Genomic DNA, 17,675 nt, shown 5'->3' on the forward strand with positions numbered 1-17,675 from the left:
TGTACTCGGAGACAAATTTGCTCCCCCCCCCCGCCCCCCGTCTGTTGCTGTGACCATGGCATGGCTCCACCACCCATTTGTCTCCTTTTCGAGTTAGCTCTTAGTGTGGGAGGGGCACAAGGTTATCTAAGCCACTGTTGTCAGTGGTTGGCTGTGTGCCAGGCCGAACTGAATCATAGAGTCTCCGGGTGGGACCCTGTGGTCTGTGTTTGAACAATACCTCCGGGTGATTGATGCGCTGTCAGGTCAGTTAATTAAGCGTAGTTATTTAATTATTTATGTGCCTAATGGAAAAGTTAAGCAATGTCTGGCCCAGGTTTAATTTACAGCCCGGGAAACTGTGCAGGCTGTACTCTGAATTCTGTAGAGGGAACAGTCACAGCTACTTGGTGAACTGGCTTTCCATGACCTGTTCAGCTATGAATCTAGTTGGAGATGTTTTAGTGCAAATTTCTTTTTTTTCTGCTGTAACATAAAATAGACTTTGTCCTGTTTTGAGAAAATCAGCTTACATATGCTATCTATTCCGTGTATCTGTTTATGACTTTACCATTCTTAAGCGGTTTTCTTTTATTTTAAAGAACTTTTTTGTGCCTGAGTGTTTTGCCTGCACAATAGGTATTTACATCATGTACATGTAGTGCCTGTCGAGGCCAGAAGGGGGCATTGCAACCCTTGGAACGAGAGCTACAGAGGGTTATGAGCTTCAAGTGCGCACTGGAAACTTTACCTGGGACCTTTGCAAGAGCAGCAAATACTCTTAAATGCTAAGCCAGGTCTCCGGTCCCTTAAATAATCTTACTTTTTTTTGTTGTTTTGTTTGGCTTTTTGAGACAGGCTTTCTCTAGAGCTTTTTGGAGCCTGTACTATAACTTGCTCTGTAGACCAGGCTGGTCCTGAACGCATGCAGATCCACCTGTCTCTGTGTCCCGAAAACTGGGATCGAAGGCATGTGCCACCACTGCCCAGCAAATAATCTTAAACTCTCAAAAACTTTAAAGGAGTTAAAATTAAAAAAACAAAAGAGCAGCAATAAAAACTATGGAAGCATTCAACCCCACACTTGCCAGCAGTACAACCCAAATGTTCACCCATAAATAGTAGTCTAGAGTTTTATGGACAGGTTACCCAACATAGTATAAGGCACTATTAAAACATTTAGGAACCACGCCTGAGGGAAGAAAGCATTTATTGTTCCTGGCTGTCATTATTTTGCCTGTCCTTGCATCTGACAGAAGCTGTCTCTTCTCTAGTGCTTGTGCAATCCACTGTTCCCTCTGGACCATCCCTGCCCTATTATGGTATCTGGCATCTCAATATAGAAATTTATGACATCCTTCCTGCCCAACAGGAAAGGTGTGACTTTATTAATGAATAAAGGCTTTTCTAAACATAGTCCTTTCTCATGTAGGGGTGTTCTTAAGTACGGGTGATGTTTTAAAAGGCTCTGATAGGTTTTTTGTTGTTGTTGTTGTCTCCGACTGAGACACACATGCCCGTGTAGAGTCCCTTGCTTAAGGTGACACGTGCAAGCTATTTTCATGCTACTGAGTGCTTATCCTTTTGGGAATGTATACAGAGCGTGGTCTTGTTTTTGCCTTTTAAGGGTATTTTTTTTCAGATTTCGATATACTGCCTTTATCATAACACTTTGTTCATGTATTTAATATGCAGGACAAACATAAAGGTAAAGGCAAAACAGTACACTGTTGAGTTTTCCCTGAAATTAATAGCTGTATGGATGAACTAATTAGCTATTTATTTTAATAAATAATTCATCAATTAATTGTTACTATTTTTGAGATAGAGTCTGGCCTTGAACTCACAGAGGATGAAATGCATTGCCACCATGCCCAGCCTAGTTAGCTTTTTTTTTTTTAAAGATTTTATTTATTATGTATACCATACAGTGTTCTGCCTCCATGTATGACTGCATGCCAGAAGAGGGCACCAGATCTCATTGTGGATGGTTGTGAGCCACCATGTGGTTGCTGGGAATTGAACTCAGGACCTCTGGAAGAGCAGTCAGCATCCTTAACCTCTGAGCCATCTCTCCAGCCCTGCCTAATTAGCTTTTTAAAAGTTGAGATAATTATAACTTATTGATCGTATCCCATCTACTTTCTAGGACTCATTCAGTTGGTCATTGTTGCCAGCATTTGGTATGTGTAAGAATCATTAGGAAACCATGCTAAAAAACTGCCTGTGAAGTGAGGGTGGTTTTCAGACTTAGATGTATTGCCATGATCATGTATTATCATACCCAATTGTGTATATGTTGTATGAACACACACAGACAACCACACAGTTTAAAGATAAAGGGGGAAGAAGTGGATTGTTGAGTTTTCTTTGGACCTAATAGTGTTTGTATCCTGAGTCTGGGGCTGCAGCTCAGCTGGTAGCATGCCTGTCTAGCATGCACAATGCCCTGGGTTCGATCCCCAGCACCACCTGCATTGGTTATGGTGATGCATACCTGTGGTTCCAGCATTCAGGAGGGGGAGGCAGGGTGATCAGCCAGTTCAAGGCCAGCCTAGGCTACATGATCCTGGGTCTAAATAAATAAATAGCTTGAAGAAACTCTTCTTGTAGCCCGGTCCCAGAGAATCTGATTTACACTCTGGGAAGGGGCCCAGGAGCCTATTTTATAAGCAGTCTTGGTGTTTCTGGTGTGGAAGGTTCAGGTCCCACGTTTTGATATACATTCTTATCTCCACGCACTGCAACTTGGCTTCCTGGCATTTTTTTTTTTTTTTCCCGCCAGACAGGGTTTCTCTGTAGTTTTGGAGCCTGTCTTGAAACTAGCTCTTTTAGACCAGGCTGGCCTCGAACTCACAGCGATCTGCCTGCCTCTGCCTCCTGAGTGCTAGGATTAAAGGTGTGCACCACCACCGCCTATTTTTAATGACTCAATCATAGAACTTTTAAATGTATCTATGGTTTTATATTCGGCTATCATCTCTATAGCTTCCTGGTGTATATATACATATATATGTATATATACACATACATATATACATACTTCTATTTTCCTGAAAATATTAGGTATGAACAAGCTAGCTAATTTTAAAGAGTTTTGTCACCGCATAAAAAAATGTATGAAGTATTTCTTTTGTTAAAACGTCCATTCTTCCTTCTGAATTTTAAGAGCAGATGGTATATCCTTAGGTTAGCTCAAACTACCATTAGGAAACATATAACCTCCAAAACAGAGTTTTAGGAATTTAGGGCCATTAAGGAAAAATGCCCTTTGTGGTAAATATTTTGTTTCGGTAAATATTTTATTATGGTTGAAGGAAGGCAAGTTTGTCTAAGAAGAACTGGTTTTGCTCCTGTGTGAGAAGTTAATCGCTGTCATATATTTTGTCCTAAGTCTCGTTCCTGGTAGGTTTTGGCTATCGCTTTTCTAGTATGCTCCATTTTATGTGTGTTATTAGTTTTGCATATAGAACGGATATAAACTGGGGAGGAAGCCCCCTATCTGAGGCACACATTCACGTTTCCGGAGTATGTAGTTCCAAAGTTGTCACTGTTGTAAGTGGCCCTTGTTGGGCAGCGAAGAGCTCAAGTTCGAGGCTCTTACATTGAGGTTGTGGGGACCATCCTGGGATTAGACGGAAGGGACGAGGAGGGTGTCCTAGTGCTGTGTGCAGAAAACTAACTCAGTTCTACTTTTAGGGATTACAGCATGGATTTTTTGACTTTGAGACATTTGATGTGGATGAATATGAACATTATGAGGTTTGTACACTTAATTATTTTTTGTAGAATATAATTTTATGTTGGTTCAATTTTTTAAAAAAAATCAAACACTATTACCTGTTAAATAAAAACCATTTATCTTTTAAAAATAGTGGTCAGCTTTGGTTATTAGGGGGTCATCAAGTTTTAATTTAGATAGAAGAGCTCTATCATCTATCTATCTATCTATCTATCTATCTATTTATCTATCTATTTACCTTCTATTTATCTATCATCTCCCTACCTACCTATAGATTCATTCTCTTGTCAAACTTCATTGACAGTCTCTTTGTAATTTTGAAGTGTAGTTTGGTAGTGAAATTCTAAATTACCTGCACATTATAAGTAAGCTCTCAGTTAAGACTCTCAATGCTATGCATTGAAATGCAGTTGCTTGCACTCAGTTCCAACGCTTGGCCACTTGCTTCCATTGCGAACATCGCGAACCCAGCTCTTTTCCCCACGGCACCATTGTGAACTCTGCCTGCACAGTGACGAATAGTGTTCAGGGGTGCTTGTCTACCCTGGTCTGAGGAGTAGTCGTAGGAGAGGTCCAGAAGCATTAATGTTTCTGTGAGCTGAGGAGCCCACAGAATGTGAGGGGACCGACATTGCCTGAGCATAGCTTGTCCGTAGGGATTTTCCAGGAGAACCATCAACTCCATCACTCTCCCTAGCAGGTGGAGCTGACTCCCCTGGTTGGACTGGTGTCTGGAGCATGTCTATTTGAGTATCTTGCTTGTGTGTCAAGTGTATCCTGTGTTTGAAGATAAACTGTTCATCTTTCATTCAAACTTGGTCTTCTGATCGCTTCATCTGTGATAATGGAGGGGCATCTTGTTGTTTACCCAAACTCAAGACTAGAATGCCCCCTTTACCCCCATCACAGTCCTGTGAGTGCTGTGTTCCCATGGTTGGTGACGGAGGATGCCCTTCTGTCATTTCCTTTACCCTGGGTCAGAACTCTTCTCCCTGGACTGTTAGAGTTGCTCTCTACCTGAGCGCTGGTCCCTTTCTCAGGCTTCTTCCACAAGCCTAGCTGGACGATCTTAAACAGCCTCCGTCTTGTCTTGTTCTTGGCCTTGAGGTGAGCTGTGTCCCACTCTCTCAGCTCTGCCAAGCTCCGACTGCCTCTGGAGTCTCGCTGTCGTTCCTTGCTGTCCGCAGTCCTGTTCCAGCCCGGATTCTCAAACGTCTCTGCCCTGACTGAGCTTGCTTTCTGCAGTTTTCACCTTCCTTACCTCCTCCTCCTCAACATTTCACCGTCAGAGTCTGTGGAGACCAGATCACCCTTGGGGAATCCCCTCACCTTAGTTTCACCGTTTACAGTTTGTGCCTATTTTTCTAACATCAAGGCCATTTACATACAACTTTAATTTCCTTTCTAGTCTGCAAGTTCCTTATAGGTGGGACATGGCTTAAGGGGAAAACATATTCTGTGCTCTTGCATAGAAATCCTTAAGTTCAGAAACATTATGTCTAATAAAGTTAATAAGTTTAGTATAATTTTTAAAAATTTGAGTCTATTGTTCAAACTGTGTCAGTGTGTGTGTGTGTGTGTGTGTGTGTGGCATTTTTAGTACTGGCAGAAGAATCTTTTCATTTTAGAAAGAAAGAGAAAACAAAGAAAGAAGTAAGGTAGGAAGGAAACAAACAAACTCCAGAAAACTAGAAATAAAGGGCAATGTGTTTCTAATGGACAAGACTGGTTTAAACATATACATCACTTATGCAGTCATTTAAAAAAGTAATTGATCTATACTTCTCTTGGAATGATTTATTTATTGGAATGATAGTGCTTATAGTTTGATTCTTCTTTGCAAAAATAAAACAAGTCCTAAAAGACCGCTTCCGATCACACATGTATGTATATAGCTACAGTGTGAGTTGTGTTTTCTCTGAGGCTAATGAAGCTCATATTTTATAAACCTCTCACTCACATAGGTGCCTCTTAAGGTTGTGTACCTAACTCTGCTCATCCCCAAAGAGCTCCAGGCCCTGGATCTCTGCCCTACGCATATGAGCATGGAGTACATACCATTAAATATGCCCTTAAATGCTAAAGACATTTCAATTAAAAGAGCTGTTCAGGTGTGTGGGATAGAGGAAGAAAAGGAGGCCCAAACACTTCACACAGAGAAAAATGATACAGCACAAAAACCTAGCTGACTTCTCTGCCTCTCCACATGCTGATGTTGAGACAGCTGTTGATAAACAGTGCTGCGTGCTTCTCACAAATCAGTCAAACCAGCAACTGGAATCTGGTAAGAATGTGGTCCTCCTGCCGTCCCTGGAATTAAGAAGAATCCAGAGAGTAAGAGGAGAGCAGTGGATTTTGATGACTGTCTTGAAAGGATCCTCTGTGGTCCAGGCACTCCTTGCCAGAATGCCCTTGCTGTTTGCACTGCTCCAGGGAGCCTGGTCATTTGGTGAACTGTGAAGCAGTCAGATTTGTACACTTCACTTTGTACAAGGCCAATATTCCAGGACAGGACTTGTAGGTTTCAAAGTAAAACTGTACTGTTGACAGCAATTGTGAGACTCGCTGAGAATGATCTGGGGATATTCAGGATGTCTTTTCATAGGCACTTTTTTCTTTTTATTGAAAAAAAAAAAACCCATGTAATTTAGGTAGTGGCACAGGGCTAGACAGAGAAACCCTATCTTGAGAAACCAAAAAAAAAAAAGGTCCCCCCCCATCTAGTTCCACCCCCTTTCTGTCTCTCATTAGAAAACAAACAGGCTTCTAAGGGATAATAATAAAATATAAAATAAAATATAAGATAAAAGAAAAACTAACATCAGAACAAACAAACTGAGGGAAAAGAGCCCTAAAAAAGGCCTAAGAAACAGATATAGAGACCTACGGGGTTGCACGATCAGGAAGCCATAATATATACTTAAAGGACCTGTATGATAAAAAGAGAGAAGAAAAAAAGGTACGTAAAAATAAAATAGAATAAAATAAAAGTAGAAAATAAGATAAAATTGAGAGAGAGAGGCTGACCATCTACTGCTAGGCACGCAGCTTTGAAGAGACACCGTGACCATGGCAACTCTTATTTATAAAGGAAAACATTTAATTGGGGCTGGCTTACAGTTCAGAGGCTGAGTCCATTATTGTTATGGTGGATGCCATGCAGGCGGACATGGAGCTGGAGAAGGCACTGAATTGTGACACTGAGTGTCGCTTGTGCCTGCCCCTACTGTCACGCTTCCTCCAGAGGTCAGACCTCCTAATCATGTCCCTCCCCTATAAAAGCTATTTTCTTTCAAACCACCAAACCTACCCTTGGGAGTAGTTTGCTTCTCCAGTGAGACTTCCTCGTAGAAAACGAACTTTTCCTTTGCAAATGATTATCAGTTGGAGATTGCTTCTGGCTTAGGAATAAGGGCTCGCATCCACTTCCTTCAGTTCTAGGAAGCCATCTGGGGCAGACAGAGCAGGTCCTGTGCATGCTGCCTCAGTCTCTGAGGGTTCATATGTGCATCAATTCTGTTGACTGAGATCTTGGCCTCTGTCTCTACACACTTTCCACTGGAGTGTTCCAAGGTCTCTAACTTTCTGCTTCTTGTCTGTCTGGGTTTCTGTATGTGTTCCTGTGTGCTGCAGGAGGAAGCATGCCATTAGGTGTCATCTTACTTTTTTTTTTTTATGTTTAAAGAACAGTAGTATTTGGCTTTCTCCTAGGCCCCTGGGATATCTACTCTCAGGTTCTTAATCATCAAAGCAATGCCAGGTATGGGTTCTATCGTGTGAAGTGGGTCTTAAATCCAATTGAATGTTTGCTGCTTCCTTCTACAGATTTGTGCCACCATTGCATTGACCTATCTTGCAGGCAGTAAACCTTTTGTAGATCAAAAGGTTTGTGGTGGGGCTGATGTTTACCTTTCTCCTGTGTAGCACACAGAGTACCTTCCTGCACCAAAGATGCTAGCGTAGGGATGAAAATTATAAATAGGCCCCAACTTGACTTCTCCGAGTTCAGTGAGCTGTGTAGGTGTTGTCTTCAGCAATGGGGCCTTCTTGTCAGTTTATCTTGGCAACAGTGTGGGTTGTTTGAGCGGGCCAACAGCTCAGTCAGATGCTTCACTTGGTGACAAGAGATGTTCAGATGGGGCTCCCCCACCCCCTTATTTGGTGATTTAATTTAGACTGCCTTCATATATGTATATGCAGCCTCAGCTATATTAGGTTTTCATACTACCCCTCATAGGCTGTATCTCCCCATAGTCCCTTGCTCACTCTTACCTCCCCATCCTTACTTGATCCTCTTGTTTCAGTCCCCACCCCATCCACCCATAACTATCTCCCTTTTCTAGGGTGATCTTTTTGTCACCCAGTCCCTTACTCTATACCTAATCTCTCCACCTCCCACTCCAGATGGTTTTTTTGTGTAATAGCATTGGCTGACCTGGAACTCCCTTTGTAGACCAGGCTGGCCTTGAACTCACAGGGATCCACCTGCCTCTGTCTCCAGAATGCTGGGATTAAAGGTTTGCCCAACCCTTTATATCTTCTTTGTGGTTATAGCTTGGTTATCATTGACTTAATAAAAGCTAAACCCACATATAAACAAATGCATGCTGTGTTTGTTTTTCTGAGTCTAGGTTACCTCAGGATGATTTTTTTTCTAGTTCATTTACCTGTGAATTTTATGATTTAGTTCCATTTACCTGTGAATTTTATGATTTCAATTTTTTTTTAGTGGCAGAGTAATACTCTTGTGTAAATGTACCACATTTTAAAAAGTTTATCTAGCCGGGCGGTGGTGGCGCACGCCTTTAATCCCAGCACTCGGGAGGCAGAGGCAGGTGGATCTCTGTGAGTTCGAGACCAGCTTGGTCTACAAGAGCTAGTTCCAGGACAGGCTCCAAAACCACAGAGAAACCCTGTCTCGAAAAAAACAAAAACAAAAAAAATAAATAAATAAAAATAAAAAGTTTATCTGTTGAAGGACATTAGCTTGTTTCCAATTTATGGCTATTATGAATAGAGCAGCAGTGAACATGGTTGAGCAAATGTCCTTTTAGTAGGAGGAAGCATTCTTTGAGTACTCAAGAGCAGTATAGCTGGATCTTGAGGTAGATCAATTCCTGTCTTTCTGAGGAACCACCGTATTGATTTTCATAGTGTGCTTCCACCAGCAGTGGAGGAGTATTCTGCCCACTCCACATCCTTGCCAGCATGAGCTGTCATTTGTTTTATCGATCTTGGTCATAGACACTTGTTTACTAAACATTACATTTAATATACAGAGGATTATCATGAATTCAAGGCTAGCCTGGGTTACTGAGACCCTGTCTCAAATAAAACCAACCAACCAACCAACCAACCAACCAACCAAAACAAAACCCCTTAAGTCAGTGAGACCACAGCTCTGTGTGATAGCAAAGAGTTCTTCCCCATTTTTATATTTGCATGTGGTGTGCCCATATATACATATGCGTGGTTTTGCATGTAGGGGGACACACATGTGTTTGTATGGAGATGGTGAATGTACACGTGTGTGCGTGTGGAGGCCTAAGGTTGATAAATCATCTATTTTTCTTCTACGTTATTCATTAGCGAAGAGTTGGTCTCTCAGTCAAATTCAGAATTCATCCATATGTCTGTTCTATGAATCCCATCTCTGCCGACGGAGGCTAGGATACAGGCAGACTGCCACGCCCGCCAGACATTTATGTGGGTTTCTGGGGATCCAGTGCTGGTCCTCTCATTTGTGTGGCAGGCGCTCCAACTGTTGTCTTCCCAACCTTTTAAAGGAGGCTTTTATGGTCAGAGCGCTACTTATAAATACAGACGATGGGTCAGCAAGGCATAAGTACCGGCTGGGAGTCTGACGCCCACTCCTCAGAGCATGCCCACTCTCCCCTGCCAGTCAAGGCTCTAAAGCACGCCATTTGTAATTAGTCATATAAATAATTTCAAGCATTCCAGCAGCCATATTTAGAAATGCTAAAAGAAAATGGGGAAAGTATTTAATTAATATATTTAATTAATTCAGTATCTCCCACATATTCTAACATACAGTTAACACACAGGTCATTAATGAAGTATTTTACGTTGTTTTTTTTTTTTTTTTTTTTTTTTTTTTTTAACATGAGGCCTTCAAAGTCTAGTGAGAAGTTTGCAACCATGGCATACCTGAATTTGATCTGGTCACATTTTAAGGTATAGTAGCCATGGGTATCCAGAAGAAGGATTCCACAAGAACGACAGGCTTGGGCGTGTACATCACGGTCCTCCAGTGTGACACGAAGCCTTGGGGAGCCACACAGGGTTTATCCGCTTGTTTTATCTGGTCTGACTGTTCGCGTGAGAGTCCTTCACGACTGTCCAATTTGGAAGGTTTGGAGAAAGACGTCTCAGGAATTTGGCTGTTTTCATGTGACCCACAGATGGCTCATTCCCTTCAAGACTGAGAAATAGCACCAGACATGGGTCTTGTAAAATGCCCTCCAAATATGGTCACTCCAGGTTCCACGCCAGCCCGTCAGTCCTGCTGCTCATACTCACTTTGCTCAAGCAGGCCGAATTCTGCAGCAGTACTAGAAATATCCAGAAACAACCAGTCAGGCAGTCAAACAACCAAAGTCACAAGATGACAATCTGCGAGCTCCCTGAACAATGAACCCCGGAACTAAGACAGCAGCCACGCCTTAGAAATCTAGCTCTGGATTAGCTCAGAAAGATAACACAGACCTTTTGTCCTAGGGAGAAATGGTGACTCTGAAAGAGCCCTAGCGTTCAGTTCCCGCTGACGCTGTGTACCTGCGTATACATGGACAGTTCGCCCTCTAGTGGTGACGCCGGTGCCAAGCCTGCTTTGAGGACCCTGGTTTAGTCAATTGTCTATACACTTTGTGTGTGTCAGTGTTTCCTGTGTTAGTTTCGGAGGAGACTGTTCCTCCCTAACAGACCTAAACTCCATGGGTTTAATTTCTGTCCATCAGGGAGGATCCAAAGTTGGATCATCAATTTGTTCCCTTCGCTTTCTGTTTTTGATTGGTAGCAGGTGACCTCCCAGGATAACACAGTACCTTGTTCTTAGTTGGGCTCGTGGGTTCGGAGAAAGGAGCTTCACCGGTGACGTTTAGTGTGTGTGTGTGTGTGTGTGTGTGTGTGTGTATGTGTGTGTGTGTGTGGTGGGGGTGCTCATCCCCGTCATTCACATTTATTACCACTCTTTTGGTCCATGCAATTCCAGAGTTGCCCTACGTAGGTGATTAGGTTCAAAGTTCGAAATCAGCTTCAGAACTTAGCAATGAGATTGCTTTCTTTGAGTTGTTTTATATCTGTCATCATCTCCCACCCTGATAAAACTGCCCCGTTTTTGAAGAACACTTCTTTGTGAAAGGGCGCTGTGAGATGGAGGGGTACTTTTTTTTTCCTTTCAGATTGTCGAGCTATTGGTGACTTGACCTTGTTCTCTTAGGCTCGGTCAATCTGGCCCCGTCTTGACCTGGCAGTGAGAGCACACCTGCCTATTGTCTGCTTGAGGGCAGAGATGCTGCTGCTTCCGCAGACACAGGGCTTCTTATTGGTTTTACCATGGCGCCCAGAGAAGATTATATTTGTTCAACGCCCAGTAAACACAGGTCACACCTGTTGGCAACTCGGGTCTCTGTTTCTCTCAGCTCCATGCCCAGGCAGCTCCATTCTGATCACTATGATGAGGAAACTTTGCTTTTCATAGATTGACACTGGGACTTGGAAGATGGCTCAATCCGTAAAATGTTTGCCCAGCAAGCACAGAGGTCAGAACCTACCCAGAAAAGTGGCTCGGCGGTGTACGGTCTGTAATCTCAACCCTCTCCCCCCTCTCCTCCAGTGCTAGGATTACTCTATTTATGCTGCCCTCCGAGAAGCCATTCCCAGTCCTTGTCGCTCATCTCGTGTAGTGTTAGGTGATACTGTTTACACGTCTGTGTCTTCTGTGTACTCTGTGTACTCTGCTTGTGGGCAGCAACGGTGTCTTATTTGCCTTTGCGTGAATAAAGCTACCCCCTAGCAGAGTAGACACACCACAGACACAGTTGTGTTTAGGAAATGAAATAGCAGACAGGCTGATGAGTCAAAGAGCCTCAAAGGCAGAGCGCAGCGTGTCTCAGGGCATCTTCCGTGAGCTAGTTTCAGTGGAAGCTGATCAAAACCTTTTGCTTTTTTGCTTTTGAGATTATAATTTTTTTGTTTGTTTTTTGTTTTTCGAGACAGGGTTTCTCTGTGGTTTTGGAGCCTGTCCTGGCCAGCCTCGAACTCACAGAGATTATAATTTTATTACAACATTACTTTCTTCCCTTTCCTCCCTCCAAACCCTTCTGTATACCCCTCCCCACTCTCCTGCAAATTCATGGCCTCTTTTGTCCCTAATTGTTATTGCATGTATCTGTGTATTTGCATATACATATATCTCCCAATATAAACTGCTCGGTCCATATAATGCTACCTGTATATATGTTTTCAGGGCTGATGGTTTCGATTCATGCTCTTCCCCGGGGCAGACCATGTCTCCCATTCCACGACTTCATCAGTTGCCTGTAGTTCTTTGTGTGGAGTTGAAACCTCGTGGGCTTCCCTTGTCCAGTTTGATGCGTTCATTGGTGTGGCGCTTGTTCCCCTCCCATTAAGGCAGTCGTGTTGGTGAGACTTTATGGGTATAGCTTCCGATATTGCTAGGAGACACTATCTTCCAGCAAACTCTCTAGACTGTGATGTTTAATTAAGAACCCATTCTGATTTTGTAGTACCCTTCTAGGGAACAGATAAGCTCCACTTTTTTAGTATTTTTTAGTCTACCATTCTTCCACCTGAGCTATTTCGACTTATACTACTCTTTGAAATGATGTTACCCCCTCCCCCCCCATCAGCTCATCTATATTGCGAGATTTTATGACTTAAAAAAATCCATTTGCAATGTAGATCTAAGATCGGGCTCATATGTGATGTCAACTTAGTTTATTATATTATATGACTTGGGTATGTCAAGGCTGACCGTGTTCTTCATTACATAAGGAAACTGTTACACTAACCAGTGGATGTTGACTCTGGACTTTTCCCCTTAGCCACTCTGTGAGACCTGGTGAAGTTTGTTAGGTTTTCCACCTGGGGTTCACAGCGGGAGTCAGTGCTTGGGAGTGGCTCTGTAGAACAAACTGGAATGGAATCTGGATGCTGCTTAGTCTGTGATCTTCCCTGTTCAGAGATTGTGGGCAGGGCGGTGTACTCCTGGCCCAGGACCGGGGTCAAGCGGGCCCCAGAGTGCTGGTGTGTGGGCATGTCCTCAACCATCTGGTGCAATTATGGAGGTACGCCTCCCGTGGGGAGCTGGCTATGAGAACAATTTGAAGTATGCTTCTGGAGCCATCCTGTTGTATTTTTTTCTCCACTCAAAGGCCACAAGTTTAAGGAAGTCAGATTCTGTCCTGGCTACTCCAGCTGCTGCTGGGAAGGGACCCAGGGTTTCCACATGTGCTAATAAATCACGCATTGCCAGTTACACATCTTGTTGACGAAGTCTATAAAATGGTTTAGGTTTCCCTCCCCTAGACAATCCCTCATATGTTTTTCCTTCCTTTTAAATTATTGTCTGATTTCTTTTCTTTCCTTCCTCTCCCTTCCCTGATTTCTTTCTTGGTATTTTTTTTGTGTTTGGATTTTGCTTTTCTGAGACTGGGTCTCACTGTAGCTCAGGTGGCCTGGAACTCATAGCAGGCCCCCTGCTTCAGCTCTCTGGGTGCTGGGATTGCAGTTACGTTCTTTCACTAATTTCCAAACTATTTGAGATGTGGTCTCTATAACTAGTATGGTCTGCTGTTCCTGCCAGCGTAGGACTGTTCCCAAACCTAATAGGTCAGGTTTGGTCTTCTTCCTCGGGCAGCTCCGTGGCTCATCTCTACTTTGTAAGGTGGTGGCACTTACATTTCTCTTCTTGCCATCTCTGATCATCTTTTTTTTTTTTTAACCTTTTAAGCCTTTTTCCCCCCTTTGCCCACGTTGGGATCCTGCTATTATACGACCTCATGATTTCCGGTTGAACACGCTGTCTGTGTTTTGAGTACACTGGCTTTGAAGTTTCACTAACAACGTGTTACTTTTGTTCCCAGGCCTCAATCCTTGAGCATTAAAAATGACATTAGCAAACACACTGGAGTTTTGTATTCTGTGGCTGAGTCTGTAGGGGTTGTTCACTGGCCGGGATTATTGGGACAAGCTCTCTCTCTTTCTCCCATCCCTCTCCCTTGCCCATGGCCTGTCTTCCCTACTGCCTGTCTCCCTGGCTCTCCTAGTCAGCCCACAGTGGACACACCCCAGGTCTTCCACCACACTCCCATTCAAAAGCAGAGCTTACACAATAATGTGCAGTTTGATGCTTCTCTAGAGCCAAAGGGCATGGAAACTTAATTTTAACCCAAGAACTCAGATACTGATGATGCTTCCAGCGCATAAAAGGTCCAGCTTCATGGCACTCTTTGCATTTTGTAGTGAAGCTGTGCTATTGGTGTGAATTTACTGTTTCAGAGGTTAAGATACGCAAAAACATCTTTAAGATGACTTTCTAGAAAGACATTGCCCTCTATCTGCCCCCCTCCTGTCTGGGGATCCTATTGGGTGGTACGCAGCAAGTTCGGTGCAGCTCTTCTGTAACAGAAGATGGGGACGGTAGCAGTGCTCTTTCCTGGGGTGATTTCAGGGATTAGATGAGCTGCACGCTGTACAGTTTTGCAGAGTGGAGATGTAGCTCATATTTGCTCTTATCATTCCCAAACCAAAGCACTGAGGATGCCTCTTAATATTCTATGTGTTGCACCAGGTTACAGTTCTTAGCACATGCGTTCTGGGAAAGTCTCGGCATCAACCCGAAGGCCTTTTGGTTTTTATTGATGACCTGTGGCAATGGTAAAAAGTTCCGATATTTGGACTGGAAAGGGTATTTGTGAATAGTACACCAGAGATACACATATATTCCATATATATATATATATATATATATATATATATATGTAAGTGTAGAAGCATGCTTTCAAGTTAAATTCCATTTTAAGAACAGCAACTTAGCTGTTCAAGAGAAATTGTAATCTTTTGTGGCCTGGAGAATCCTAGAGTATGGTCAGTTACAGCATCTAGACACATCCATTCTAGAAAATGACGTTTGTCTGCCTGGGGCTCTTGTAGTGTAGATCATCTGCGGTTTTTCTAACTGGTATCCGGTGATAGCTTTACATCAGCCTAGATGCTGAGCCAACGGCCCTTGTCTCACCCTCCCTTAGATATTTCTTTACAAAATGTTGTAGGGCTGGAAAGTATCGGAAGTTTTTGTCTGATCTAGATTCTTTAAAGTTTAATTAGGAAAACAGGTTTGTGTCATTTAAAATATTCTGTCATTAACACCTTAGGAGCATGGATGGTGGTTCTGGGACATTACCAAAGCAATCTTACGTTGTATTAGGTCAGCTAAAAGCCATAACCTTACTATTTTTCTTTCAAACTTAAATCTAAGACCTAAATCCTATTGTGTATTCTACAAACCTTTCCCAGGCTACTCAATAGAGCCCAACATCACCTAATGCTTACCATTTAAGGTCGGAAGGTTCACAAGCACGATTCTATTGATACTGTAGTGAATTTATCTTGCTGATGTACTATAGTGGCTTTAGCTCACTGCTCTATCCAGTGACTGATTATAAAAGGTTACTGTTTAACCAAACAGATGTCTGTAATCAAAATGAACAGATACTGTAGTACAATATATTCATCTGCCCTCTTTAGGGGTCAAGGATACAGGAATAGTGAAGACAGATAGCCACTGCCTTCCGCTGTTGATAAGAAATTGCTTTTGTCTGTTGATAATTGAAGTCTATGCTTATTCTTGAATTTTTACAGTGTATTAAGCCTACTCAGGGGCACATTGAATCTTTCACTTAGACTGTTTCATTTAAACAAGAAACTGTTTAATTTTTTTAGTGGAAAGTTATACATTTGATTCTTTATTGCAATTGTTACAAAGAGATAGCTACATATGTGCTTATATGTCTGCAAGATCTTGGGGCCTTATGAAGAGAGTATGTTTATTAAGATTAGGTTACTACAATGGATACATTTTCAAGATGCCATGTGAAGTTTCTTTTATATCTTTTATGATTGGAAAGATTTAAGGAATAGGAATTAGCCATGTTTTGATTTTCATGGCGGTGGTAATGGGTCACACAAACGAAGCAGTTCCTCTGATTTCCTTGACGTTCAAATGCATTTGATACATGTTTATTTTGTACTCCTGAAGAGTTTAAGCTCTGTTTGGCTCAGACGCCTATCATGGATGCCCTCACATAAACCAGAGGAAGAGTTCTTTACACGGAAACTGTTGCTTCCCTGATGAAGGTGGAGACTTGGGGCCAGGGGTGGAGTGCTTTGTGTGCAGGTGTGAATATTTGTAATGCATTACACGGAAGTCTCCCAGTCACCTGAAAAGCCTTAGGTATAACCCATCCTTGTTTCAGTCCTGATGGGTTAATAGCACAAGGAAGGAAAGAGAAAGGGAGGAGGTACTGGAACCAGGCAAGGTGACCCATCTTCTTGGTCTTTAGGCCTTTTCTAACGATTACTTTGAGTATGGAAACCAAAGGCTAATGCTAACCAATCACTCAGCCTGCAGGTACAGTTCACTTGGTTTCATAGGAGTTAAAAGCTTATCGAAAGATAGCCAACGTTTCAAAGAAGGATTTCACGGAAAAATCTAGTTGGAAGGTCTGACCTGGTAAATCAGCTTGCCGGGTGATTAGCCAGAGGTAGAAGCGGCTGTCTTATTGCCAGCCTTTGTTTGGGTTTGGCGCCCCCTGCAGGAGACATCGTCTCAGCGGTTTCGCGTGTACTCAGGCAGTGGTTCGCAGTGGCTCTCTATGGGTCGTGACCCCTGAGTGTTCAAGCGATCCTTTCACAGACATCGCTTAAGACCATTGGAAAACAAAATATTTATATTATGAGTTGCAAAATTACAGTAAGGAAATAGTAACGAAAATAATTTTGTGGTTGGAGGTCCCCACAACATGAGGAACGGTCACCACGAGGTGGGGTCTCAGTACTAGGAAGGTTGAGAACCACCGCTTGGAGGAATAATGTGTCTCATTCTGCCTTCCTGACAGTCTTTAAATTAGCACCGGAAGTAGACATCAGCTCCACTCAACAACAACAAAAGCATCCTGGAAAAAAAGGGAATGTGTTTATTGTGAATTATTATTATTATAATTATTATTACCAGGTTCACGAAAGGGCTTAGATTTCCCGTTTTCTCTTACCTCAGCCTATACTTTTTAATTTTGCTGGAATAAACACTATTTTCATCTTATTTCATAGTAGACTGACTAGGAGACATAACTTTTTCAGAAAATCTAAATATTTCGTTGTTTGGGTAGAACGCAGGGACTTCACAAATAGCGTTTTGTAAATCAAGTGCAACTTGAAACTTCTGTCAGCTCATCTTCGTTCAAGTCCCGTTCGTTGATCTAGTACTGATAGTGTGATAAGTGGTTTTATTTGTAAAGGTTGCGTAAGTTGCATAAAAATTATAAACTATTTTCTTTTCTTTTTCCACAAATTCTGCCAGCGAGTTGAAAATGGGGACTTCAACTGGATTGTTCCAGGGAAATTTTTAGCGTTTAGTGGACCACATCCTAAAAGCAAAATTGAAAATGGTAGGTTGTGTTCTCCTTTACCAACTAAACATTTATTTTAGTTCAATTTCATGACTTCCTCTATTTCTGAATCTGTTCTTTTCCTTTGCTAATATTTTTAAGGAATATTTGTTTATGAGTTTCAAAATTAAATGGTGTATTAAATGCTAAACTTATAGTATGTTGTGCTACAACCTCTTTTTTATTTTTATTTTTTAAAAGCAGATTTATCTTTTTGTGTGTATGTGTGCATGCATACGTGCGTG

At 42.3% G+C, this 17,675-nt stretch overlaps 1 protein-coding gene across 2 annotated transcripts in view; it reads left to right on the top strand.

The window, feature by feature from the left end:
• The window catches only part of Cdc14a (cell division cycle 14A), a 143,293-nt gene that overhangs the window by 69,797 nt on the left and 55,821 nt on the right, over positions 1-17,675 (top strand). For both annotated transcript variants that reach the window (XM_041652770.1, XM_041652763.1), the window contains exons 7-8: positions 3,679-3,741; positions 17,343-17,430. In XM_041652770.1, coding sequence (XP_041508704.1) covers positions 3,679-3,741; positions 17,343-17,430 — 151 coding nt within the window. The remainder of the gene's footprint in view (positions 1-3,678; positions 3,742-17,342; positions 17,431-17,675) is intronic.

This window comes from Microtus oregoni, unplaced genomic scaffold, assembly GCF_018167655.1.
Source record: "Microtus oregoni isolate MIOR12 unplaced genomic scaffold, Mior012 000000F_ref0000247, whole genome shotgun sequence".
Lineage (NCBI taxonomy): Eukaryota > Metazoa > Chordata > Mammalia > Rodentia > Cricetidae > Microtus > Microtus oregoni.